Source organism: Podarcis liolepis, assembly GCF_965112155.1.
Source record: "Podarcis liolepis genome assembly, chromosome: 10".
Taxonomy (NCBI): domain Eukaryota; kingdom Metazoa; phylum Chordata; class Lepidosauria; order Squamata; family Lacertidae; genus Podarcis; species Podarcis liolepis.
The window spans coordinates 30132861-30159787 of record NC_139562.1 but is presented as its reverse complement, the minus strand read 5'-3'; the positions used below and the strand labels follow the sequence as shown (position 1 = coordinate 30159787).

The 26927-nt window shown below is 45.4% G+C and overlaps 1 protein-coding gene across 2 annotated transcripts in view; it reads left to right on the top strand.

The window, feature by feature from the left end:
• The window catches only part of CBX7 (chromobox 7), a 31979-nt gene extending 7530 nt beyond the window's left edge, over positions 1-24449 (top strand). Inside the window, exons 3-7 of one of the 2 annotated variants that reach the window (XR_014516385.1) lie at positions 8108-8173; positions 9152-9218; positions 9911-11216; positions 11255-12824; positions 13896-24449. Coding sequence is in view for 1 of the 2 variants with exons in the window: in XM_083462411.1 (XP_083318537.1) it covers positions 8108-8173; positions 9152-9218; positions 9911-10247; positions 13896-14053 (628 nt within the window). In the remaining variant the exon portion in view is untranslated. The remainder of the gene's footprint in view (positions 1-8107; positions 8174-9151; positions 9219-9910; positions 11217-11254; positions 12825-13895) is intronic. The other variant, XM_083462411.1, reaches the window with a different exon arrangement.
• The last annotated feature ends 2478 nt before the right edge of the window (positions 24450-26927 follow it).

Here is a 26927-nt window from a genome sequence, read left to right as displayed (position 1 = left end):
AGACTGGGTTCGACCCCTAATGGCAACGCACAATGACATACTAAAGGACACAATGAAGTTCTTTCGTGCAATGGATATCATGTTTTCCAGCGATATTGAGGAAGGGGTGGTGCGCAGACAGCTAATGGCTTGTAAGCAGGGAAGTCGATCTGTCCGTGAATATTGGACTGAGTTTACCATGCTGATTCACAGACTGAGTTGGGATTTATCGGCGGCACCCGTTCAAATGCTATTTGAAGAAGGTCTTTCTTCGGGGGTGAAAGACGAGCTGGCACGGAGCCCCAGGGCGGAGTCTATGGATCAGCTGACCAAATCTGCGCTGACCATAGGAGCGCGGCAGGAGGCAAGAGCCTTGGAGAGGCGGGAAGGGAGAGGGGAACGTTGGAAGGAGTTCCGCATTCCAGACATTCCTGAGCCAGCTTTCCCGCCGGCAGAGCCGATGGAAATCGGAACAGCGCGCGCGCGCGCATTTTCAAAAACCAGCGAGGGAGCTAAGAAGGAGGGAAAGGGCCCCCGGAAATGCTATCTCTGCCAACAGCCAGGCCACTTTGCCAGAGTCTGCCCCCAGAGGAAGGAATGGCAAGGGATGGTGGGAGCTGTTGAGGGGGGAGAAGAAGGGGGAGCGGAGCAGGTAAAAGCCAACGCCTGGTTGCCACAATTGGGGCACTGCAGCCAGGCCAAAGAGCAGTGAAAGTGCCCGTGCCAGAAGCTCCTCGACCTGCTCTAGTGATTGAAGTGTCGCTAGAGCTGCAGAATGGGCACCCCCTAAAAATAAAGGCGCTATTGGACTCAGGCAGCTCCTGCAATTTTATGAGCAAGGAGTTTGCTGCTGAACACCAGATACAGACCATCCCTTTAAGCAACCCCCTGCAGGTGACCACGATTGATGGCAGGGAGTTGTTGGGAGGAGGAGTCCGCTTGCAGACTGTCCCAATGATAATGAGGGTGGCAAGGCACACAGAACTGATAGCGTTTAATGTGGCCACCCTGGGAGGCGCTCCCATTATTTTGGGAATGAGCTGGCTAGCTCTACATGATCCGCTGGTTGGCTGGCATCAAAGAGTGGTGTCCTTTGGTTCAGCACATTGCCTAGAACACTGCAAAGGGGAGAAGGGTTCAGCAGGGGCCCAAGCCACCCTAGCAGGGACTGAAGTAATGGGGAAGGTGAAGGTACCACCACAGTATGCAGATCTCAGCGACGTGTTCAGCGAGAAGGAAGCTGACCAACTACCACCTCATAGACCCTTTGATTGTCAGATCAATTTACTCCCAGGAGCACAGCTTCCCGTGGGCAAGTTGTATGCCATGTCAGACAGGGAAATGCAGGAGTTGCGAGGGTTCATTGACAAGAACCTGAAGAGAGGCTTCATCAGAGAGTCCAAAGCAGCAGGGGGGAGCCCAGTGTTCTTTGTGGACAAAAAAAATGCGGACAAGCCGAGACTTGTATGTGATTTTAGGCGGCTGAATGCAGTGACTGAACCGGTGGCGTTCCCTATGCCCAGAATTGATGATATTTTGACCAGGGTGAGGAAGGGAAAGATTTTCACAAAGCTGGATCTAAGGGGGGCGTACAACCTGATACGCATAAGGAAAGGGGATGAATGGAAAACCACCATGTTTACCCCTTTGGGGGCGTTTGAATACCTCGTTATGCCATTTGGATTACAAGCAGGCTCCGCGTGTTTTCAATCTTTTATGAACCACGTGCTGGGCCCTTTGCTCTACAAGAATTGCGTTGCCTTTCTAGATGATGTGTTGGTGTATTCTGAGAATGAGGAGCAACATGTGAGAGACGTCAGAGAAGTGTTGAGCAGACTGCAAGCCAACAGGCTGTGGGTCAAACTGGAGAAGTGTCGGTTCCATACCAAGGAGGTGGAATTCCTGGGGTACCGCCTGTCAGACAAGGGATTGGCCATGGATCCCGGCAAGGTACAGGCAGTGCTGGAATGGAAAACACCCAAAACCAAGAAGGATGTGCAGAGGTTCCTAGGGTTTGGAAACTTTTATCGTAAGTTCATCCGCAACTTCGCCCATCTGACGGCGCCCATCACTGACTGTCTCAGCAGTAAAAAGAAGTTTGTATGGACGGCGGAGGCGGAGCGAGCGTTTGAGGAACTGAAAAGGGCCTTCGCCTCTGAAGAACAACTTCTGCATGTGGATTTACGAAAGAAGCTAAGGGTTGAAACAGACGCATCTGACAGAGCCATAGGGGCGGTGCTTCTTCTGCAGCCGGGGAAGGAGGAGTCAGAGTGGCGTCCGTGTGCCTTCTTCTCGCGGAAGCTGAACAAATCCGAGAGGAACTACACGGTGTACGACCGAGAACTGCTTGCTATTCATGAGGCGTTCCGGAGATGGAGGCATCTGCTAGTTGGTGCACAACATAAAGTGCAAGTGTGCACGGACCATAAAAATCTAGAGTACTGGAGAACGGCGCGAGTGCTCAACCAAAGGCAGTTGAGATGGGCCCAAGAGTTCTCCAAATTTAACTTTGAGATTTGTTATGTGCCAGGCCCAGAGAATGTTAGGGCGGACGCTCTCTCACGCAAACCTGAATATTTGGAGGGGGAGGGAGCACCCGAAGAAACCCATATCATTCCAGAGGACCGCTGGGTGTGTGGGGCGACTTTGGTGGGGCAAAGGGAATTGATAGAGGGTACGGTGCAGGATGCATACGCCCAGGGGAAACTCAGGGATCTCAGAGGGGAGGAAGACAAATCCGGTGGTTTTGAGGAGAGAAATGGGGCATTGTATTATAAGGGAGCGTTATATATACCTGAAGGGGAATTGAGGGAGAAGGTACTCAAGCAGCTGCACGATAGCCCCACAGCAGGGCACTTTGGGCAACACAAAACCATGTGGCTGGTTACCAGGGAATTTTGGTGGCCCAAGGTCAGGGAAGATGTGCGGGAGTATGTGAGAGGGTGTGAACAATGCCAAAGAGCCAAGGGGGAGAGGCGGGCGCCGGCTGGTTTATTAGAACCACTGCCCACACCTGAGAGACCGTGGGAAGCAGTGGCAATAGATTTCATGACTGATCTGCCAAGGTCTAGAGGGAAAACAGCCATCATGGTTGTAGTAGACCTGTTAACTAAAATGGCCCACTTCATAGCCTGCTCACATGCGGTTACAGCAGAAGAAACCGCCAAATTGTTTGTAGAGAATGTGTTTAGGTTGCATGGCGCCCCCTTGAGGGTGGTTTCAGACCGAGGGAAACAATTTACTTCCAGGTTCTGGAGGAAGCTCATGAGCTTACTGCATGTAGAGGTTAATTTCTCGACGGCCCGTCATCCTGAAACCAACGGGCAGGCGGAAAGAGCAAATGGGGTTCTCCAACAATATTTGAGGTGTTATGTTAATGACAGAGAGAATGATTGGGTGGAGAAGTTGGCGTTGGCAGAATTTGCCTACAACAATGCAGAGAACGTGTCCACGGGGATGAGCCCCTTTTTGGCTAATCACGGGTGCCATCCCAGAGCCTTCCCAGGGGGGGAGGGGGAGAACTGGAGCGTTCCAGCTGCAGAACAGTTCGTGGAAGAAATGGAAGCGATCCATCGCCAGCTCCAACTCAATTTAAACAGGGCTAAGGAGGAATATAAGAGGCAGGCAGACAAAAACAGAAGGGAAGGTGAAAGCATCAGGGTGGGGGACCAGGTGTGGCTGTCAACCCAAGGGTTGCCATTCAAAGGAGGTTGTAAGAAATTAAGACCCAAAAGGCTGGGTCCGTTTGAAGTCATACAGCAGGTCAATCCAGTGGCTTTCAGGCTCCGGTTACCGAACCACATGAAGCTGCACCCAGTTTTTCACAGGTCGTTGCTGTCACCGTATAGAGGAGACAGTGAGGGGAGGGTCACTAGGGGACCAGCAATGGAGGAGAAGGAACACAGCTACCATGTAGCGGAGATCCTCGATTCCAGGTGGAAGGGAGATCAAGTAGAGTATTTGGTAATGTGGGAAGGGGAACCGGAGTCGGAAAACACCTGGGTTAGGGCAGAGGATGTCAATGACGAGGTTTTAATAGAGACTTTTCATCAGAGGTTCCCACGTAAACCTCAGCCGGTAGCGAGGTTCCGAAGGGAATACTTTGCCACCACCGACGAGGAAGAGGAGTTGGAGGGGTTCCCAGATTCTGAAGAGGAAGAGGATTCAGCTGGCCAGGACGACGATCGATGGAGAGAATTGTTCGAGACGTCAGAAGATGAGGAAGATTCGTTTCGGGGTTTTAGCCCTTCACCTCCCAGGGGGGAGGAATTGGGAGGGGGTGAGGGGGGCCCTGGAGGGGAGGTGGATGTCAGGGAACTGCCATCAGAGCATCAGGTGGTGGAGGGACTCAGGCAGGATGAAAGAGACTCAACTGCTGAAGCAGGGACCAGCAGGGGGAGGAGTGGGTCTCTGAGGGAATGCGAGCAGGAGGGAGGGCTCAGGGAGGCTTCCAGCGAGAACAGTGGGGAGGTATCGGAGTCTCCCATAGGCAGACCCACACCTCGCAGGAAACTGTCACGCCGTGAGTCCAGGAGACGCGTTTCCGTTAAGGAACTTCTTTGCTGGAAACGCTTCCGCAGACAGCCACTGTCGGACTCTACTAGTGACTAGAGCAGACATGTCTGAGGAGCTCCGTCACACACGGAGGTTTGTGGGGTCGCACAAACTCTGAGGGAGCACGTTTTCACGCACAAGCAGCTAATCAAACCCTCACATCACCAGAATGGAAGGTTTTTTGTATTTATTTATTTACTGCTGCAGAAAGATAATCTCATCATTATTATTTTAGAAAAGTAAACGTGGAGAAAACCTACATTATCTTCTGTTGCAACCCCACTAACCTGGTTTGTGCATCAGCGCACACCATAAACTGTGGCTTGTTCCAAATATGCCTGCTGTGCTCTAACCTGCTTGTCCTGGAGAGAAATGAGCCACGATCCATGGCTTAGCGCCAGGTTTGAACAAGGGATCATGCTTTGTTTCTCCCCAGTACAAGCTGGAAGGAGCAGCTGGGTGCAGTTGGCTTGTGAGAAATGATTTATGGCTTACCTAGACATGTAGGTGCTGCAACTGTGTCTCTATGGGTGGGATTCAACTAAGTTCTACTCAGGTAGACCCAACCGAAATGAATGGACATGTCCAAGTTAAGTCCATTAATTTCCATAGGTCTACTTTCGGAGTCAAACTTAATTGACTGCTACCCTGTCTGTGTATATTATATATACAGTTTTTCTTTAAAGCATAAACCCTGTTTGCAGAATGTTTTTCATACCAAAAGTAATATCAATAGCTGCCATTTCATCATACATCTCTGCATAGACTTTTTTCCTTTCCACTGTGCAGTCATAAAACTGCTACTGGCTTACAAGATAATATGGGGCGACTAAGTTACCAAAGCTACCTCAAATTATTTGCTATAAGCACTTTAGCAGCTATTAACACATTCCCCACGTCTTCCCTCTCTTATCTTTTTTTTAAACACATTTTGTGTATCATTTAGAAGAAATTATACCTGTGGCATAAACAGCAGCTCTTCTCTAACTGTTTTCAAAATAACTTTTACTACTGAAGATTTTTCACCTCCCTAATGTGTTAAAAACTTAACGTTCACCTTGACACCATCAACATCTGCAACATCCTCTCCTCTTGCAACCACACTGGCCTGCTTCTGCACATCACAGTGAGCCATAAACATCTATTAGCATTGCTGTACTATATATATATATATATATATATATATATATATATATATATATATAGTACAGCAATACTATATATATAATATATAGTATTGCTATATATATAATATATAGTATAGTATATATATAATATATATATAATATATAGTATAGTATTGCCATCGAGATAGAGAAACACCCTCACAACATGAACAAGCGTGACGACACGTCCCGCCTGCCAGACATCTGGAAATTAGCCCTCCCCACAAAAACCGACACCAGATCCAGAGGCACACAGAACGCCACCACCAATCAACCACACCAGACCCAAACCCAGACCCTCTCCACAGATAAATTACAGACACCATCCAGTAACCAAACCATAGTGGCACCTCCGGATGCTGCACCCCCCTGCAATCCCTACACAGATCTGGCTGGCACAGGGCACAAAACCACAGCTCGCCCCTATACACGAAGCCAAGCCAAAGCACAACTAAGTGCAGTACAGCCATCTTCCCAGAAAAACTCTTCACAAATTCAAGAGGTCAAGACACGAAGGCTTTAGCAACTAATCCACACCTAATGACCCACCTAAGTGGTACTCAGAATATCACTCAAGTAATCACTCAAGATATCCCTCAAGTAATTAAGGAACAAAAGAAGAAAAGAACACTAGCCTGGGAACTTCCCCTCTGCCCAGAACTTTTGAGGCAATACACCACACCCCTCTACAGTATTTATAGGAACTCAAACACTGAGATCCCGCTCTGTTCCAGTAACAAGAAGCCGAAAGCACCAGCCTGAAGATGACGAGTGAGACCTCGTCGAAACGTCGCCTAGACACCCCAACTTTTACACGGGAAGACACCCGAGGACACCAAAACCTGCATTCCTGTACCCGTGAAAATCTACGAAAACAAATATATATATATATATATATACATACAGAGAGAGAGCGCTAGCGTAATTCTCTGATGGCATCCAGGCTAGATTACAGTAATGTACTGTACATGGAGCTGCTATGTTTGGAAGCATCCACTGGCCCAGAATACATTGCTAAGAAGTTGATGATGGTGAGTCACTTGAAGTACACTGTAGAATCTGTAGTGTCTTCATAGAAACTGTAATGTCTTATAGTTTGAGCACAATTCAACAGGCTGGCTTTGATTGATTGATTTTTTAATTGCCATAAAAGTAATATGGGTTAGGGTATCTTAAGGATAGGGACGCGGGTGGCGCTGTGGGTTAAACCACAGAGCCTGGGACTTGCCGATCCCTAGGTCGGCGGTTCGAATCCCTGCGACGGGGTGAGCTCCCGTTGCTCGGTCCCTGCTCCTGCCCACCAAGCAGTTCGAAAGCACGTCAAAGTGCAAGTAGATAAATAGGTACCGCTCCGGCGGGAAGGTAAATGGCGTTTCTGTGTGCTGCTCTGGTTCGCCAGAAGCAGCTTAGTCATGCTGGCCACATGACCCGGAAGCTGTACGCCGGCTCCCTCAGCCAGTAAAGCGAGATGAATGCCGCAACCCCAGAGTCGGCCACGACTGGACCTAATGGTCAGGGGTCCCTTTACCTTACCTATCTTAAGGATGGCCTTCTCCCACATATGTCTACCTGGGCATTTAAATCATCTTCAGAGGACCATTCTATGTATGTATCCACCACAGGAAATGTGGTCACAGTGTTTTTTTCTTTCATTCATTCTCTCTCTTTCCCCTGCCATATTCCTGCCTGCTTGAAGCCTATGAAGATGCTTTTCTGGAGGGTCTTTTGTCTCTCTCTCCCCCCCCCCCCCAATTTCCTGGTTGGAATTTGTTTCTCTTCCCTGCTGGGTGGCTTTGTATTGTATTTTGTGTTGGTTTTTAAGTTTTATGCCACCTTCTGGAACCGTAGTTGATTGACAGGAAGGGTAAAAATACTTCTAAAGTACCATGTGTTCAGAGATCAGTTTCTGAATTCTTTTTTTTTAAAAAAAAAGCTTTAATGAATCATACTTCACAGCTCTAAAGTCATTAACTACGCAGGCAAGAAACACTGTAGCGTCTCCAAATCTAGTAGCCTAGTAAGATCCTGCCATTGAAAGAATAAGCTGGTGAAATAGCACAGGGTTCTGCATAGGAGACGTTTTGTGGGAATCCAGTTTTCTGTTGGCTGCAACAGGCAGATTTAAGACTGAAAGCACGGAGTTTATGATCCCCTTTTTTCAAAGAAGGATGGTCACTTATTTGATCCATTCCATGTACGGAAGTAGAAGGGTATGGTATAAATTTTATTTTAAGAATTTATTGGCAGAACCCTTGGGTGGGAAATGCAAATACTTTATTTTTCAGCTGTTGAGTGGATTGTAGTCTCCAGTTGATAAGGGGGAAAGTGCTAGAACTTTGACAGTGCTAGCGACACCCTACTTGACCAGAAACCATTTGTTGGTTTTCTCTTGACGTTTTTCCTCTTAGATACAGCACATGGGAGCCAGAGGATCACATTCTTGACCCTCGCCTGGTGATGGCTTATGAAGAGAAGTAAGAATATTTCCTTTTTATTTTGGGGAGAGGTTAAAATGAGAGGCCTTGCATCAAAGAGATCTAGCATGGTCAGGTTGGCTCAAGAGTTTCTCTCTTCCCCTTTCAAGGCACGGAGAGCTAATAATCAAGCTCTTTATTCTAATCTAAAGAGCAGGCACCCAGTTGAACTGAGGCTTCTGTGCTATGGCTCAATTACCTGAGAGCACCCCAGTGTGAAGAGTTCCCAGAATATGCTGCAGCCTCTTCACCTGCCCAGTAATAAGACAAATGACAATACTCCTAGCTGCCTGGACTGCATGTTACTAGGAAAATAAATATGTGCCACCAACCCATGTTGGATAGATGTATGCCAGCAGCAGCCATGTGTATTCCCATAATGTGTAGTTACGGTCTAGAATATCAGTATCTTACCTAGCCCAATGGGAATTACCATTGGTTGCATAAGCACATAACGCTAAGCTGAAAATCCTGACTTGCTAAAGCAGGGTACGCACAAGCTATGTGTGAATGTACTCAGTCCCTTTCCTGCCATTCACCCTTTGAACCAGGCAACAAAACAAGGCAGGATATAGCAGTTAACCAGAGCTTCCCGCTGTGTGTGAACCACAAAACTATGCTTAATGGTGAAACCAGCAGCGTAAGCCGGCTTTAGACTGTGATATCCATCACGTGGGGTTTTGTGTATTCTTGTGTGCTTGCATGCACCAAACTGTCGATCCCAGTTATTGCTTGTATAGCAGGTAGGTATCGACTCGGTTAAGCATTGCTGAATTAGGTTGTGGGGGAGGGGGGGGGGAGTATAGCTCCAACTACCAACCAAGCCAAATGAAAGTATCCCCCTTCTCCACTGCAATTTGTATTTGCACAAGCAACAGCTCTGTGATATGCCTTAAATAACCTGGATCAACAAGCGACCTTGTTGGTGCTCTTGCTGTGTTAACAAATGGAATTGCTAGGTATCTTCTGTCTCCTCAGGGAAGAGAAAGATCGCGCCTCAGGTTACAGGAAGAGAGGCCCCAAACCAAAACGTCTCTTGCTGCAGGTAAGGGCCCACGTTTGTTGAATGACACTGTCCGTTCCTAAGCCCCAGCATTGCTGTACCGACTCAGCTATCCACTACATGCATATATATATATATTTAAGTACTTCTACATTTATTTTGAAAATATATACCCTGCTTGTCCCTCCACAAAAGAGTTGCTCAAAGCGGCTGACAGAAAAAGAAAAGAAGCAAACATAACAAGAAAAAACACAAAGTTCATCTCCAACCACCAAGGCCAAAACAATCAGTGCAATTAATGTCAAATTATGGTTCTGAACACAGCTCACCGGCTCCAAATCTTGGAGCTATGATTAAAACAAAACACTTTTCTTTAAAATGGAAGAATCGCTGCATGCACATTTTCAGGCAAAGTTACCCTACAGATCTCTAGTTTGGCTTAATCTTTCCCATCAGAAAGATGCATTGCACACTATCGTGTGTTCAATGCCTTGCTTAATGTGTTCTGCTTCTGTTGATCATTCTCCATTACAGTTTTTTTGCTTCCATATAAATAATTATTGTGTGTGTGTGTGTGTGTGTGTGTGTGTGTGTGTGTGTGTGTACACATGTATAGTAAGGTGAAGAGCATATTGAGCTAGTTCTTCAAGGATGTTATGGTTCTATGGCTACAGGTGTTCATAGAAATACAGGGGCTTTTGCAGAATTGTGATTTTTTCCCTCTCCGTTTGCAGAGGCTGTATAGCATGGACCTGCGAAGCGCACACAAAGGGAAAGAGAAACTCTGCTTTTCTCTGTCACGGCGGTTTGGGGGAGGAGGAAACAGCCTAGCCAAGGGAGGGCAGACCGAGCTGCCCGAGAAGAGTGGAGCGACTGTCTTGCCCTTCCCGCTTCGGAAGCAGAGCAAGAACCAGAAGTACCTGCGCCTTTCGAGGAAGAAGTTCACCCGCATGGCGAGCCTGGAGAATCGGAACCGTCGGCGGGAGTTCTTCCTGAAGGAGCCAGTGGCGTTGGAGGAGAGGCAGACCCCCAGCGACTGGGATGAGGCCACGCAACCTGCCAGCAAAGAAGGTAAGCGCTGGCAGACACCCCCAGCTATGTAGAGCCCATCTCATCTCACTTGCTTGGGCACCCAGGTTCCTCTCTTAACTGTTGCACACCGTGCATGCCTCTTAGGGCTCACCCTTTATTTGCCAGCTACCCCTGCAGGTTGACCTGAAGGGGAAAATCTCAGATCTAGGATTGTTCCCAGCTAAGTCCTACTTGGAGCAGACCTGTTGAAACCAATGGGCTTAAGTTAGTCAAGTCCATTGATTTCAGCTGCGTGTGGCTTAGATGGAGACAACCCTGAGTGTTTGGTTAGTAGACACTCTAAATCTGATCACCACTTGACACTGGCGCTCATTTCAATGCCGTTCATTCACTAGTCCGGGCAGACCAGCAGGGTCTGTGCAGGCAGTGCTGCCGATCTCCTGCCAAAACCGCAAGGGTAGATTGAAATCCCCACAATAGGAAGCGTTTAATGTCATCCTTCGGGCTTGGTGTTCTGCACGGCTTCTTAATGACAGCTGGCCTGTGAATGCACTTCTTGTCTGGGTTCTTACTGTGGGTGACCATCACAGAAGAAGAAGAAGCCATGTTGGTAGAGAAGTTTCTCCCCACCTCCCTGTGGTCTCTTGGGTGTATATCTATGCTACATATTTAAAGTGGTTTAAGAGTTATTTCCTGAAAACCTTGGGAATTGTAGCTCAGGGGAGGGCTAGTGGGTATCTCAAAGAATATCTAATAGAGATCAATCTGTACTGGGGGTAGCTAATTTTTTGTGGTGGACTTGTAGCAAACCCTTCCAGAACCATGTGCTGAAGTCGCCTCAGGCCCAAAAAATTACAGTGGTACCTTGGTTCTCAAACTTAATCCATTCCGGGAGTCCGTTCGACTCCCAAAACCATTCGAAAACCAAGACACGGCTTCCAATTGGCTGCAGGAGCTTCCTGCAGTTAAGCGGAAGCTGTGTCAGATGTTCGGCTTCCAAAAACGTTTGTATAGCATGGACCTGCGAAGCGCACACAAAGGGAAAGAGAAACTGGAACACTTCCAGGTTTGTGGAGTTTGGGAGCCAAAACGTACGAGTACTAAAGTGTTCAAGAACCAAGGTACAACTGTATTTGGAAGGAGCCAGGTCTGGTCTTTGGGCTGGTGGCCTTTCCTTCCCCGGTTTACACACCCTCAGCTGAACCACATCAATTGGGCTTCACGAAGGAAAGCCTAGATTGGTATAAAATGCATATAAACTTCCTAGTGTATATAGGAAGCCTCTATTTTTAGTAGAGGAACACTTTCGTGTTGGAGAGCTTTTACAGTGATCTTCACACACATGCATTGCTTGGAGGGCTACGTGGTACTGTTGAAACCCTGTGTGTCATCCTCACCAGGAGGTTTGTATGGACTCCATTGTTTGGGGGGGGGGGAATGTTCCTGTGGTAAACTGGATCATGTGCCAAGAAATCTTCATTCTACAACTTGCATATATGCAAATAAAGCAAACTTGCTTCATTAAAAATAACTTATTTTACATCTGCTAGTCAGGGAGCTTTGCCCATCCAAGAAGGACTTTAAAGTCAAGTGCATGTAAATTGTAGCTTCTAAAGTTTCAACAAGCATTGTCTGTAGATGGTAAAGCCTACCTTTGCAACCTTTAGGCCTAGAAAACTTACTTTTTTAAAAAAAAAACTGTTTAAAAGTGAAAATGTAGGGACCTTGGGATACTAATTATGTGTGAGTTTGGTATGGAAGTTTGTTCCTATATGTTTAGTTCTAGATAGTCTCTCATACTTTTGCTATTTTATTTGACATCTGTTATTATACTTTGTTATGTTTCATTATAAATAAATATGGAGGGAGGGAGGGAGTACTTGGGGTGTGAGGCGGGGCTAGTGAAGGAGTGTGGCCTGGGGGGAGTTTCAGGGGCTGCATTTGGCCCCCTCGGCCTGCGGTTCCCCACAGTGACAGGCGGGGAAAGCAGAAGATAATCCCTGGAGGTAGAAATGCTGCCAAGCTCATGGTTGCAGTTCAGAAAATACCCTTCTGCAATTGTTACTTGACCTCTGCTTTTAGATCTTTATATGGTTTTCTATAGGGTTTTGTGTATGATGGTTGTAAACCGCTCTGATTTTTTTAAAAAAAATGAATAGTGGTATATGAATATCCTAATAAATAAAACAGGCATCTGACAGGAGTGTCCATCTGTGTTGATATTTGCACTTTCTGCACTGTTGGTTTGGAAAGAGCAAAGTGGGGTTTAGATTATTTGCAGCTGCAAGCCAAGATGTTGACTAGTTCTTCTCAAGCCCCAATAACACAATATGGCTGCTGCATTTTGTGGGGTACTTTGGAGCCTTCCATTGTAGCTTTCATTGTGAAGCCCCTTGAGGTGTAGCTGACAAATTCTACTAGAGAAATGTAAACCTTATTTTTTTTATTCTCCCTTCAACGTGAGCACACATGTGGAATCCCGGGTAGTGTCGGGGAGAAATGGAGCCTTTCTCAGGTGAGAGTAGACACACCTCAGATATCCGAGAGAGATGCCAGGAATACCCAGTTAAAGGGCCCACTTTCCATTCCCAGGTGGGACAGGAGGGTGCAGAACAGGTAAATAAGAGAAGATGGAGGCCTCCCTCCCTCCCCTCTCCATGTATCTCTTTTGGCATGGGGGTGGGATTATTGCTGCTGCTTTTTTATGTATAAGGTCCCAAATGAGAAGTCTAGGAAACGGGCCCCTCATTCTCAGCTGTTGCTGAGGCCATTTGGGTAAATAAATGTGTCATGAAACTCCTATGGAGGAGAGGAAATGTAAATTCCCACTTGACACTAAAAGGAAACTCATTTTGAGGGATTTGGAAAGCACAGCATCTCCTTTTAACTTTTCTGTGGCGAATTCTCCTTTTTCGTATAACAAGCATCTGGAAAATATCTCCTTGGTTTGTTGCACAGTATAAACCCAATACCAAACTATATCCCTTTTAAGTGAGAGGATTTGCTTAGTGCAGAGGTTTTCAACCTTCTTGGGTCCACGACTCCCTTGACCAGTTATGTCACCCCTTGCCTGCAGAGCTGGCAAGCTCCCACCCTTTCTCGAACACCCTCCCTTGTGGAGTGTTCCCTCAGCCTCCTTGGGAGTCCTGCAGGCAGCCGCCCCTGGTCTCTGAGCTGCCATAAAGAGAGGTGCCTCCTAGCCCTGCCCCACAGGGGCCTGGGAAGCACCCCCTGGCCAGCCCCAGAGGCACCATTCACATGGGGAGCTTGTAACCAGAGCTGCTGCAACGAACAGCTGTGCAAGCCTTTGGGAGGCAGAGATGCAAGAGGGCATCAGAGGAAGGGAGGGAAGGGAAGAGGGACAGAGGCCATTGTTGCCTGCGGCAGCCCTGACCATCATTCAAGGCACCCCAGGGTGCCATGGCAGACTGGTTGAAAACCACTGGCTTAGTGAATAAGCAGGTGGGGGGCAGGTCTCAATCCTATAGCCTGTAAAGTGGGTTTGAGGTGGTTTGCATAGGCCACATATTTATTGGTCTGTGACTGTGTGTTTGCTCCGCCCCCCCATATGCGTCAGTTCGTAATTGGCCAGCCTGTTCCATAAGAACAAGATTGTTGATTCCTATTGGTCTCCCATTTCCCCCTCCCTCTCACATGCTGTTCTCTTTCCTCCTTCCTCTTCCACAGTGAGCTCCGAGGCAGCAGAAGGCAATCTTTCCTGGAGCCCCGCCCTGCCGCCAAATGAAGTGACAGTGACGGACATCACAGCAAACTCCATTACCGTGACTTTCAGAGAAGCACAAATGGCAGAGGGCTTCTTCCGAGACAGGAGCATCCCATTCTGAATCTGCATTTTTCTATTATTATTATTTCATCGTTTTTCTTTTCTTCATGCTTGGAAGATTTCTGTTTCCTTTTCGTTTTGCTTTTCATTTGTGTGTGTGTGTGTGTTTTCCCGCCCCCCGCCGTGCTCCCAATCAGATTTTTCTAGGGGTGGGTGGATTTACTTATATTATTTAACAAGCAAAATCCGGAAATTTTCCTTCACAAATGTTTACAGAGGATTTTGGTTTTATTTTGACTGTTGATCTCACTGGCTCTCTCTTTCCCTTGCTCCCCCTTTCAAATAAGCAAAAAAAGAAAAAAAAAGAAAAAAAGAAGGCAATGTGGGGGTGCCTGTACATTTTTTTCCTCTCCTCATTTGTTATAAAGACACAGAGAGAGTATATAGGTATTATGTGTTGTTGCTTTGTCCATTTGGGAAGTGGAAGCTCTTTTCACTGGCAAAGACATTTATTCACAGTGCATTCTGGAAAAATGTCCGTTCCCTGTATCAATTATAGCATATCTGCAATCGAAGGAAGGACCCGGGGAATGTTCAGAAAAGAGGAAGATGCTAAATACAAATTTCCCTGTATTCTTCCATGTTTCAGAGTTGATTTTACTTCATCACTTCCCAGTGGTGTCTGTGAAAAGCAGTGGTCCCCCTCCTTTGGGTGGCTGAGTTCCCATGTTTGATGCTTCCTCCCTTTTCTGTACTGTACAAGATGTGGCCTCCACAGTGCTTCCACACATGCTATACATTTGGGAGACTTCCTGTACTCCGGCTTGCTTTGTTGTGTCACTCCAGGGAACGTCTTCATTGACTTCTCTCTGTGCACAGCCAAATTACATTTGGTTTAAGTAGGGGACAAAGCGAATCCTACCTGGTCTGACTATCACTGCACACCCACCGAGAGCATGCTCTTGAACAGCCTCCCCCAACATGGTGCCCTCCAAATGTTTTCGGCTGCAACTGTTGTTTGCCTCACGCAGCTTGAGCAGTGGTCAGCTATCACGGGAGTCATTGTCTGAAACATCTGGAGAGGACAAGGTATGGGGAGGCTGCTCTACAGTGTGCATCATCCAATGGTTCTCTGGCAGATGTGCAGGGATTCTTAGCAAACAGTAGGACCTAGGAAGCTTGAATCCTCCCAGAGCAGAGTATGATTGTGTCCTGTGTGGAGGATCCACAGGACTGATGATGGGTCATGGCGAGGAGGGGTTGGATGTGCATCAGCACGCATGCAGTGTCAGTGAAACCTCTGAACCCCAGTTGGAACAAACATAACCACATGAGAAGCATATATTTGTTCCACTGGCAGGCTGATGGAATAATGAGATGTGTAAGAACTAAGCCATTACGGCTATCCGGTAATGAACTGTAGCTTTACATGCCGGTCTTTTGCCGTTCTTGGATGCATACAGATGGAGTTGCCTGGTGATTGCAATTCTGCTTATATAAATAGCTGGAAGACTTTTTGTTAATTTTAAACAACTGCTTCAGCTTGCCCCACTTGGACATTTCTTCTCGTTATCAATTGTGGTGGTGGTGAAGGCATTCCCAACTTCCAGGAGGTAGTTGGGAATCTCTCTGGTTTTGTGTTTAAATATTTGCCAGGCTCAGGATACTAGAGAAACGCTGCATAAAATTCTATCCATGTTCAAGCTTTGCTGTGGACTTCCATTATCTGCCCATTGTCATGAAACTGGCTTCATATATCTCTTGAGGCATGGGGCTTTGGGTGGGTAAAAGTGGAGGTGATGATAGAGTGAGAACTTCCTTGTGGAGTCAGAAGAACTGTAGCTGTTGCCTTGTTGAATTGGTAGTGTAGCAGATATGGACACTAGCCAATATTGTCCTGTCTGATCAAAGTAAGGGGTCAGAAATATTGACGCAAAAGGGAATGGGGTTGAGATATGTTTATGAGACTTACAAAATTCTTCCACTTCAGTTTTGCCCTTGATGTTATCTCTCTTGTTCAACACTGGAGCCTCTGATGCTTGTGTGTGGTTTTCTTGACAAATAAGTGTGTGTGTGAACATCTTAGCCTTTGCCAGGGAGAAGCTGCTTGCACTTCTATAGAGCCTTGTCTTGCACTTCAATGCCTTGAAATTTGTGCTGGACTTCTTTGTGACTTTTTTTTATATATAAGGAACGGTGGTATCTATGAACTGTATAGCTTTAGAATATTTTCTTGTGCTTGTGTGCTCCTTTAAGTTTACTTAAGCAAAAGGGAAAGTTCCGCAAAATTTATCTTCCTTTAGAGAGTGAGGATGGCAAGCTAGAAGGCAAGGCTGCAATCCTAGCCACAGGTACTTCAGTTTATATCCCACTGAAATGAATGGGACTGACATCTGCATATACGACTTGTTTAGGAATTAGGGGGTGAAAGAGAAACTGATGGAGCAATAGAATGATGCTGTGCACCTTACGATGATCTTATTTACTGACCTCATCGTCTAGCTTACAAAGAACATTTCTTCCCCTAGGTGTGTGAAATTACATTAGTCTTTAGAGATTGTGAAAGCTGAATTTAACACCCTGTGGAGTTTCTAGTCCCAGATACCTGCAATAAATCTTTCGCTACAGACCCGAAACCAGTTTTTGGAGGAACACTTCAGTTCTGTGCAAGAGCGTCACCTCCCATCCTCGATAATAGTGTCTGTTTTTAAAAGTAGTACAAGTGCTATGGATTTTCTCCTGTCCCAGAGCTGTTAAAAGGTCATTGTTGGGTCTGAAGGTATAAATCATGCTATCTCAAACTATTCATGCTAACAAAGAAGGGGGCTGGCTTCTTGGACGTGGTCCCTCAGTTTATTCTGGCCTCGTCTTTGTCTTTCCATCAGGCTGCAGAATACCAGGACATCTGGGTTATCTGGATGCCTGGCTAGAAATATTCCACTTTCCAGACAATGTTAGTGATGCAAGAGCTTGACTCGGTGCTGATTTCTTTTTAATGTAAGGCCTGGACAGAATGTGAGAGCTGGACAGGCTCTTCCCAGAAACTAGAAGCAGATAAAAATGGCATTATTATTTTTTTACTATTGTGTATACATAGGTTGGGATAACTTCCCCCAAATTTGATTTCTTTAGTTAGGTTCTAGTCTAATCCACCAAAAGGCTAGAGCTATAGATCTCCTTGTGTTTCATGGGAGCTTTGGCTACTTCAAGTGTTTTGAGGATAACATTGTTATTTCCACTGCTGAAATTTAAGTTTTTGCGCCCATTGCTGTCTCTTGTGGGGGCCTGGTGGGTCTATATTACCGTACATTAATGGACCATTTTGCAGAAATGAAGAATGGCCTCATTTTTAAAAAAAACATCAGGTACTTATTGCACTGAGACATATCAGCAGATCATATTGCAGGATGTGAATGCATGGGTTCGGTTGGCAACCAGTACCAACTTCTTCACCGTCCTCTGAAGCTGTGCCTCTTAACAGTGGCTTGATCTGCAGAAATTAGCAGGCAATAATGCCCTGAAAGGCTTCTCTGTGCCATAAAATCCTTCCCATTTAAATTCCTGCAGATCAAACAGCAGAGCTTCAGGGGTCAGTTGAAAAGTTGGCAACTCAAGATCAACTCCATGTATAGTTTCTGATTCATAAAGGGCTGGGCTACAATACTTGCATAACAAAATTGGGTCTCTCTCTCATCCCCCCCGCCCCATTTTTCATAACATCCAGTTTTCACATCATTTTTACTGCTTCAATTTGACTCTCTGACTTCCTTCCGCCCCTCCATGGGTTTCTGCTGTGATACAAATTGACTGCACATTGTACTTATAAACCAATACTTAATTAAATCTAAATCTAAAACAATTAAATCTAAATCTAAAACAATATTGGGTTTCTAAGCACTATGCAGTCTTGGCCCCATTTTTTTCACAGAGTTTAGGAAGCTCGCTGCAGCTGTGACTTGCTCTGCTTTAACCTGCTGTGCAAAAGGAAAGCCATGTCTTCCTAGGTGTTTCCCCATCTCGCTAAATTTAAACAGCAGAAAGCAAGCATTGTTATGTGACTTCCATTTCTGTTGGCGCTTTTGTTTCTTCCCTTAAGGCCATGCGGACACTCCAAATATATGTTGGCCTACTTCCCTCAAAGAATCCTGGGAATTAATAAGGGTACTGAAAATTCTTTAGCCATTGTCAGGGTTTTCTGTGGAAGGGATAGAGAATGGCTGACAAAATGGTGCATGTCTGCACGGCAATGCAGGTGTGCCCTCAATCTCTTCCCAGGCCTGTATCCAAAACGTTATTTCCTTCCCTGCCACCACTTTAATAATAAGAAAAAGGTTTCTATAGGGGTTTGTATAGGAGTCAGCCCTAGCAGTCAGTGAAAAAGAAACTGCTTCTGTTTCAAGTGTGTGTGTTTTGTAACTTCGAAAAAATTTGGTCACTGACATCTGTCCTTGCATGAAACCATTTCTAGCCATGTTGGGTGCACCAGAAGAGAGTGATCATCTTTGGAACTTTTACAGCTGTTAGAGGCTGAGTTTAAGAGGATGAAACTCAGTTGGGAAAAGGCACTTCACCTCTCCTTAGATATATCAGTGGCATGATTTGCCTTTCTCAAAGCTCATGCTGTGGTCCAATGCCACATGTGAAAATAAGGCTTATCAAAATGGATGTGTAACATCCCTCCCAGTAAATGTGAAGGGCTGGGCTGTCGGCCTCAGAAAGGATGCTTGCCTCCCCTCCCTCTTTGATGGTTTGAACTGTGTTGTCTTGTGGCTGGCTCTGTGATACAAGTCTGTGTCCTCTCAAACAGTGTTGCTTTTGCTAGTGAAAAGATGTTTTGTGCAGGGTTTCCCCCCCTCTCCCTTTTCAAACCTGGTCAGGGAGACACTGAAATTGGAGTCTCTTTCTAATTACCAGGAGCAAAAAGTCTTGATTCTGGTGCGATAACACAATTCCAAAGCAGCTTGTTGCTTGAGTTCTTATCTGGCAATTGTGTGCAAATACTGAAGAAGTGGAGAATGCAGCACTGTCCCCCTGACCCACCTTAGTGGCTTTGTAAACCTTAGGGAATAGAAATGAACAAAACCTGTTCCTTAGCCAAACAAATTGAATATCACGACAAGGGGAAATGGCCCCATCCACTACAATCCTGTACATGTGAGCATGTGCATCTTAAACTGAACATTTGCATGACTCCAGTAGGTGGTTATAATATTCAGTTGAAATTGGATGGTCCCAATAGTTATAATCCACTGGTTATAAGATTGGCTTAAGTTATATGTGACTGTTCTGAGTTGCCCCTGAGGATATGCCATGTGTAAAAAGAGCCCAGAAATGTGCTCTTTAAAGCAATATTTTCTATGTGGGTTGCACTTTATGTAACCTTATTGCCCCATTAGACTTTTTTCCATGTGCCCAGTAACTTGCCATTAGGCTTTGTGCCTTCTCTTCTCGTCCCTCCCCCTTCCAGACAGGGTTCCTGTGCCTTTTTGTATAACAGCTGTGTGATAGGCAGAAATTTAGCAGGTGCAGAGTTCTGCATTTCATGCTGGGGAAAGTTGTGTCTGTTGCATCTCTGTGTGCCACACAGCAGTTACACAAAGGAGGCTTGCCAGAGTGGTGGCAGCTGGCAACCCTTGGTATCGCCAGCCCTAGATGTGTTACCTTGCAGGAGGTTTTGATGGGTGTTGCTGTAATTATCTTTCATTCCTTGCAAAAATGCCTTACTGTGTGCAGTGGGGTTCATGGTTGCCATGGCTCTGCAGTCTCTCCCCCCCCTTTTTTTTCTCTGTTAAAAATGTGGCAGGGTATTAGTTGTTAAAACAAACCATACGCTGTACACCTTGTCAAAATACGTCGCAGTAATTTGTACATCGTTTCAGTTCAAAGATCTAGACGAGGAAATAGACGTTTGACTTAATGGGTGGAAGAGTTTGCTAGTCACCTTCAGTTTATTTTTAAAGAAGCATCTGGTGACTTCTGAAAGAAGTAAGACTGTTCATCCATAGCAGGAATGGGGAATCTGTGGCCATCCAGATGTTAGACTCCAGTTCCCATCAGCTCCAGCTAGCATGGCCAGTAGTCAGGAAAGATGGGGACTGTAGCCCAACATCTGGAGGGTCAGCATCCCTGGTCTGTAGCAACTAACTTTTATGGCACTTTAGAGAATTAACATATATGGCGGAAGCAAGTTCCAAGCTTTGTATCAGGTTTGTACATAGGTACGTGAGCTGAGTTTCCAGGGTGCTGACCTTGGTACCAATAATATTAGTACTATTGTCTCCCTTTTAAACTACAGACAAGTTAAATCTGTAGTGCTCTTGATTTAGCTGGCAATAGAATGAGAGATAGGGATGTGGTGATGTTGCAAACAATTACTGTTATTGTATGCGTGTTTATGATTGGCAAGTATGCATGGCATAAAAATCGACCAATTGAAAAATTCTGATCACATGAAGAGTGCCCTTGGGTCATTCCAATGAAGAGTGCCCTTGGGTCATTCCAAGGAACTGTCCATTGGCAGTATTTTTTCTTAAATCTCCGAAACAGTTGTACAGTTGTTTTCTTTTCCATTTCTAGTAACGTCCTTGCTGCACTGTTGCGGTTGGACTGCATCACTTCAGTAACGTGCAGCATTTGTAACGTTACAAATAGGAACCCCCTTCCTGGCAAAAACAACCCATTTTATATAAAGTGATGCCAAAGTGATGAGTCTAAACCAAACTTCCTTTAAATAAAATCATCGTATTTTATGCAGCTTCCCCCAACCTGGGTGTCCTCCAGAAGTTCTAGGATACAATTCTCTCCATACCTGGCCATTGACCAAGTGGGGTAGATGACAGTTGCAGCCCCAAACATCTGGAGGTCATCAGGTTGGGGAAGGCTAGTTATTATGAATGGGTGATGCCCTACTAAGTCACACCCAGAATAGACCTGCTGAAGTCAGTGGACTTAAGGGGCTCAAGTCAACTAATATAATGGGTCTTCACACAGTATGATGAATGCTATCAGCCGGTGTTTACATAACTCTCCTTATGCCCCTTGCATTGCCATGAACTTGTTACCCTTTTTTTTGGTGTGTGGACAATGGTTCCTATGAGAAGAGAGGTGTAGAAAGGGGGCCATATTTTCAATTAATGTAACTACTGTGTATAAATGCTATATGTGCATACTATGCTCTGATGCCCTACATTAGAGAGAGCTTGGGATCTTGTAATGTTCCATGTTGGTGTGTGAGTATTAATCCAGAAAAGCATTTGGCTTGAAGCTATACTAGGGAACAGGTAATGGCATGGATGTAGAGAAAAGATGAAACACAGTAGACAGAGGAATGTGTTTCTTATCTAAAAATGAAATGCATCGTAAGTTGGAGAACTATGTGCACTGTCGTTTGATGTTCTCCAGTGGCATGTTTTCTTGATGGTACTTCACTTGTACAAAATATAATCTCCTCCCCCCCAACCATATTATATAGGTTATAAAGAGTTGATTTCGTAAGCAGTTATATAGTGAAGTTGATGCTCCTTCAGGTATTGGTGCATCTTCAGCCAAAATTGATGATAGAGCAAAGAAGTAAGGAAACTGTATGCAGTTTCATAAGACAGTTTATGCTGCTGGTTTCATAAGACTGTATAAAGTAGGAATGGTGAACCTGCTATAGCCATTCCTGCAGTGTAGCAATCCATTAGGAAGTGGAAGGAGATGTGAGCATGTGAAGAAATGGTGAGATGTGGATCAGGTTTTCCTTTCTAACGATAAGAGACATTCTTGGAAGAGGCAACCGTTGTCTCTTCCTCTTGATATTGAACACTGTAAATTTTGCACATATAGAAGAGCATAGTAAACATGTTCTGAACAAAAAATTACCACAAAGCAAGCAAAGCCCAGAAGTGAAAGCTGGGTTTTGATGAGTCCTAAGAAGTGGGGAAAGGTGTGTTTTCAAATCCATGTTGGGTGTTAGCTTGCCTGCTTGGTGAGAATGGAATACTGTCCTCTTCTGAAGCTTATAAACCAACAGAATTGATGGGAGAAAAGGAGGTGAAACAAGATCTTTGAGGAAGAGGTGAATGTTGTGCTGGTACCGAAGTTCGTATGATGAATCAAAAATATTGATCTGTCCCTTTTATGGGGGGGAAATACAGATCCTACTGTTGCCAAAACACCCCTCAACACTTATCTCAACACTGTCACAGTATGAATAGTCCTGTGACAAAGTGTACCAGGAATTAAGGTAGAGGGGGAAACCAGTAACAGTTGGGTTCCAGACCAACCCCACAGCCAGACAGGCTGCACTTGCCTGTAATGCAGATTGTTTAGGCTTCCTATGTATCTTGACTGGCAACCAGCTTGCAGATTGCCTGAAGCGCACAGGAAAGGGCACCCAAGTTGCAGTCCCTATGCACTTAACTGGGAGTGAACCCTATTGAATAGAGCGTGACTTCCTTCTGGAGAAACATGCATAGGATTCCACTGTAAAAGCTTATTTCTCTGGTGCTTTCTAATGGCATCTGGCAAGATAACAGGTGCAGTCACGTTAGGCCACAAAGCTGCTCTTAAACTTCCTCTCCACGACTTGCAGTTAGCCTTTCATGCTTTGGCTGACTCTTACCGTAGGCTCCTCATTCCAAGCAAGGAGAGCATAATACTTCCCACTCTAGGATTCCATACAGCTCTATGAAAAACTAGCTACACTTTCCAGGCATCAGCAATAAAATTGCCTCCAGTATCAATCCCTCTGACCTAGGGCAAGTCAGTCAAAGGCAGCGTTGTGGATCTCTTCCATTTATAAGTATGTGTATATAATGTATTTTTAATGCATCTCTTCGGACTCCCGTCCCCTTGATAAATTGCACTTTAACAGCTTTTTAGGGTTATGGAGCTAGGTCAGGCTCTAGGGTGGGATGTAAGCAATGCAGCAGCTTTTTCTTCCCGACTGTTGTATTAAATGGTGACCCATTTTGTAAAGGGGGGGTTAAGGAAATACCATGAAGTAGAAAGCTTACAGGAAATCAAAAGGGGGCATTATAATTGGCTAATGAGGTTAGGAGGCTTGTTTCAGTGCCAAGTACCTATCTCTGAAGGAGTCCATATATCAGCCTTTGCCAACCCGATGCCCTCCTGATGTTTAGGACTACAACCTCTAGACTAGTTTCTGTTATCTTTTGGTAGCCTTGGGTTAGACTACTGCATTGTGTTATATTTGGGGCTGCCTTTGAAGAGTTTGGAAACTGTAGCTGGCTGATCAGGGCAAGAGGGCCTGAGAGCATAACACCAATCCTGGCATAACTGCACTGGCTACCAATTAAATTCTGGGCTCAGTTCAAAGTGATAGCTTGAATCTACAAAGCCTTATGTGGCTCAGGACCCCAATACCTCAAGGAACGCCTCTCCCTATGTCAACCCTCTGTGCAATGCACACCTGACGCCATTATCTGTTTTTATGTGCCAGGCGAAAACATCTTATTTACCTAGGTTTTTGGTTCATAATTGGGAGTGTAACTAGCTATTGGTGCTCATCCAGTTAAGTGAGGCGAGTAAGATTTGTTCCTTTTATCCATATCTTCTTGGATGAGCACTTTAGGCCTTCTTTTCTTGCTGCTTTTATATTTGGTTTTAGTATTTATAACGCAAGTCGCTTTGAGGCACAAAAAGTATGCTTTGAGGTAAAAAGTGGTAAACATATTGTCCATAACAACTGCCCTCAGCCCTGGCTGCTATAACTGTGCTGGCTGGGGCTGATGGGAGTTGTAGTCCAAAACATCTGGAGGACACCAGGTTACTGACGGCTGCCATATCCTGTCGAGGGGGGTGGGGTGTCTGAACTATGTTCTTCCTCGTTTGCACTGTTTGGTCTCTCGGTCTGAGTTTGATTCTATATTGTTTTCTTTGGAGCTAGAAAGGGGCAAAGTAGTTATGAATGGGTGGGAAAAGAGAAACCGACCTGAGGTGTTGCTTTTTTAAAAAAAGTTTGAATTTCTGTGTGTGTATTTGCGTGTGCGCTCAGTGGTTTTCTTTTCCTTCTCCTTTTTGGCCTGAAATCCAATTTGGTGTTTTCTTGACGTGACGCCCAAGTTAAACCTTTGCACACGAAAGCTTCCTTTGCACAGAATGAGCTTCTCAGTTCTTTGTTTTTGTTATGTTTTTGTACAGACTAACTGAATGTATTGGGGGAGGGAGGGGCTGAGGGAACAAAATTCCAAACGAAATTTAAGAGATACAGACATATATCAAAGTTTTAATGCCTTTTTGTGCGTGAGTGAGTGTTTGATGCAAACAGAGATTGTAATACAAATGAGAGGGCCAGAGCGAGTTTTAATTGACTCAACGTGCAGCTTTATTTTTGTACTGACGATGGTTAAGAGACTGTACAGCATCTATTTATTTAGATGATTTATGTGGTAAATGTTGCAAACAAGATTATTAAAATAAAATAAAATAAATGAGAACTGACATTTAACTAACACCCTGTTTCTGTGTCTTCATTCAACCCTTATTGTCTGAAGTTGTTCTTTGCTAGGCCCTCTTTCTGGAAGCATCTGTGGTATATGTGTGGGTGTGTATATATAAAAATAGCCCATTCCACTCTTTTTACTATATTGAGAATAGCACACAGCCAGAGTGACTAGACCAGGGTTGAGAAACCTTTGACCTCTGGGTGCGCAGACAACCACCAGCTTCTGAGGCTCTCTATCTAGCATTTGGAATTTCACTTTCTCTCTTATTTATTTTTATTCACTTTATAAAACTTGTTTATGCTGCTTTTATTATTAAAGAATCCTAAAGCGGGGTACAATACTGATAAAACACTATAAAACCACACAGTCTATCAGGAAACAGTAAAAAAAAGGCCAGAGCGCATACCCAGTTAAATAGTAGCTTGCAAAGTGAAACAACATGGAATAAACCCCAAATTGAATAAGTTGTCTGGGCACCAAAGCTTATAAGACACTGTATCGCGGCTGGGAGAGTTCCACAATTGGGGTGCCTGTATTCAGAACACGCTCAGGTTGCTGCATACTGAATCCCCTGGCAATTGCAGCACCTTCAAGACTGTGTACCCACTATGCCTTACTGCCCTGATCCAAGAGTGCTTTTGCATAGCTCTAAATGGGGCCTTGGAGCTGAGGCTCCAATACTTTGGCCACCTCATGAGAAGAGAAGATTCCCTGGAAAAGACCCTGATGTTGGGAAAGATTGAGGGCACATGGAGAAGGGGATGACCGAGGACGAGATGGTTGAACAGTGTTCTCAAAGCTACCAGCATGAGTTTGACCAAACTGCAGGAGGCAGTGGAAGGCAGGAGTGCCTGGCGTGCTCTGGTCCATGGGGTCACGAAGAGTCAGACACGACTAAACAACAACAAGAAGAACAAATGGGGCCTTGAACTGTAGTGGTTGCTTCTTGCTTGCTTGAGTGGAGAGGTGAAAAAATGCTGGATTCTACATGGCTAGAATACAGTCTGCTGACATGGAGTTGCGCTCGTTACTGCCTAGACTCCTTTGGGAGGAAGGGTGGGATATGAATTTAATAAATAAAATTTCTCTGCCCATTTTTTGCCTCTAGCTGTGCCCCTGGAAGGTTCCTTATGAGGGAATGTGGCCCTTTGGCTGAAAAAAGATACCCAGCTATTCGGTTCAGTCCTAGCCCTAACCTGCTGTCATGGACTGGCTGGATGCAGAGGAATGGTGGGAGGTACCAGCTATGGAACCCACAAGGGAAGAAGGCTCAGAGCTCAGGGGATTGGTGGTGGGACAAGGATGAGTGGCCAGAGGGGGAAGACTGGGAGGAGGAGGTGTCAGAAGCTGAAGAGGAAACAGGGTTTAGTGAGCAGGAATAGGCCGTGGCAGAGAGCAGTCCGGAATCGGAGGCAGAAGTGGAAACTGGATAAGAAGGGGGCCAAGAGGCAGAGATCGGACAGGCTGGTGAGGAAGCTGAGCTGTCTTCACCCTCTTGCTGCAATAAGCTTCCCTGTCGACTGGTCTCTCAGGACACAAGGAGGTATGAAGAGGGAGATTTCTAAACTTCACAAGCGGAGTTGTAGCCAGATCTCCGGGGACCAGTATCATAACTGAAAGAGATTTCAACAGCTGGCCGTATGCGGCGTTGCTAAAGAATTACTGTAGCAAAGAGCACTGGAGTAAGAATCTCAGGCTTTCTGCAGCTGCCAGCTTGCAGCAGTTCAAGACATAAACCAACATTCTGGCTGTATTGTGGATATTTTGCAGAGTTGAGGGTGGGGCAGGAAAAACAGAAAGAAAGCTCTGCTCATGCACCCATCAGTGTCTGAGCCAGGGGAATAGGCAAAGGAAAGGAACCGGCTCTTGTTCCACAGACCATTGGTTTATTAAGCATTCATCGTAATTTATTTTCTGGTAAATGAGATGATGTTGGCTATTTGATGAGCAGTTCATTCTGATTGGTTGGCAGAGAGGTTAGATGCTGCTGCACCAAAGCAAGTGTTATCTCATGCTTTCTGGTGCATTTCACCTTCCTGCAAAAAAAATCTGATCTTTTGGAGAAGCGGGTTTGTTGCATAAAAATTCCCTATCAACTACAGCTGGGCAACCTGAATTTGCCAGTATATGATTGAATCCCACCCCAAAATAGCGGGATTCTGGGAGTGCTGAGTTAATACAATAGATTTCTGACCTCCACACAAACAGGTTTATCTGTGTGCCTAAGCAGATTTCTGTGGTGGATCATTGTACCCATTTCCATGTGCTCTTGAACTAGACCAAGGCCACATCCACATCATATAGTTAAAGCACTCTTATTCATGGCTCCCTCTGCCCCAAGAATCTTGAAATCTGGTTTGTTAATGCTCTCAGTTCCCATAACAAGCTACTGTTTCCAGGATTCTTTGGGGGAGAGCAATGACTCCTAACTGGGATGTGGGTGGCGCTGTTGGGTTAAACCACAGAGCCTAGGACTTGCTGATC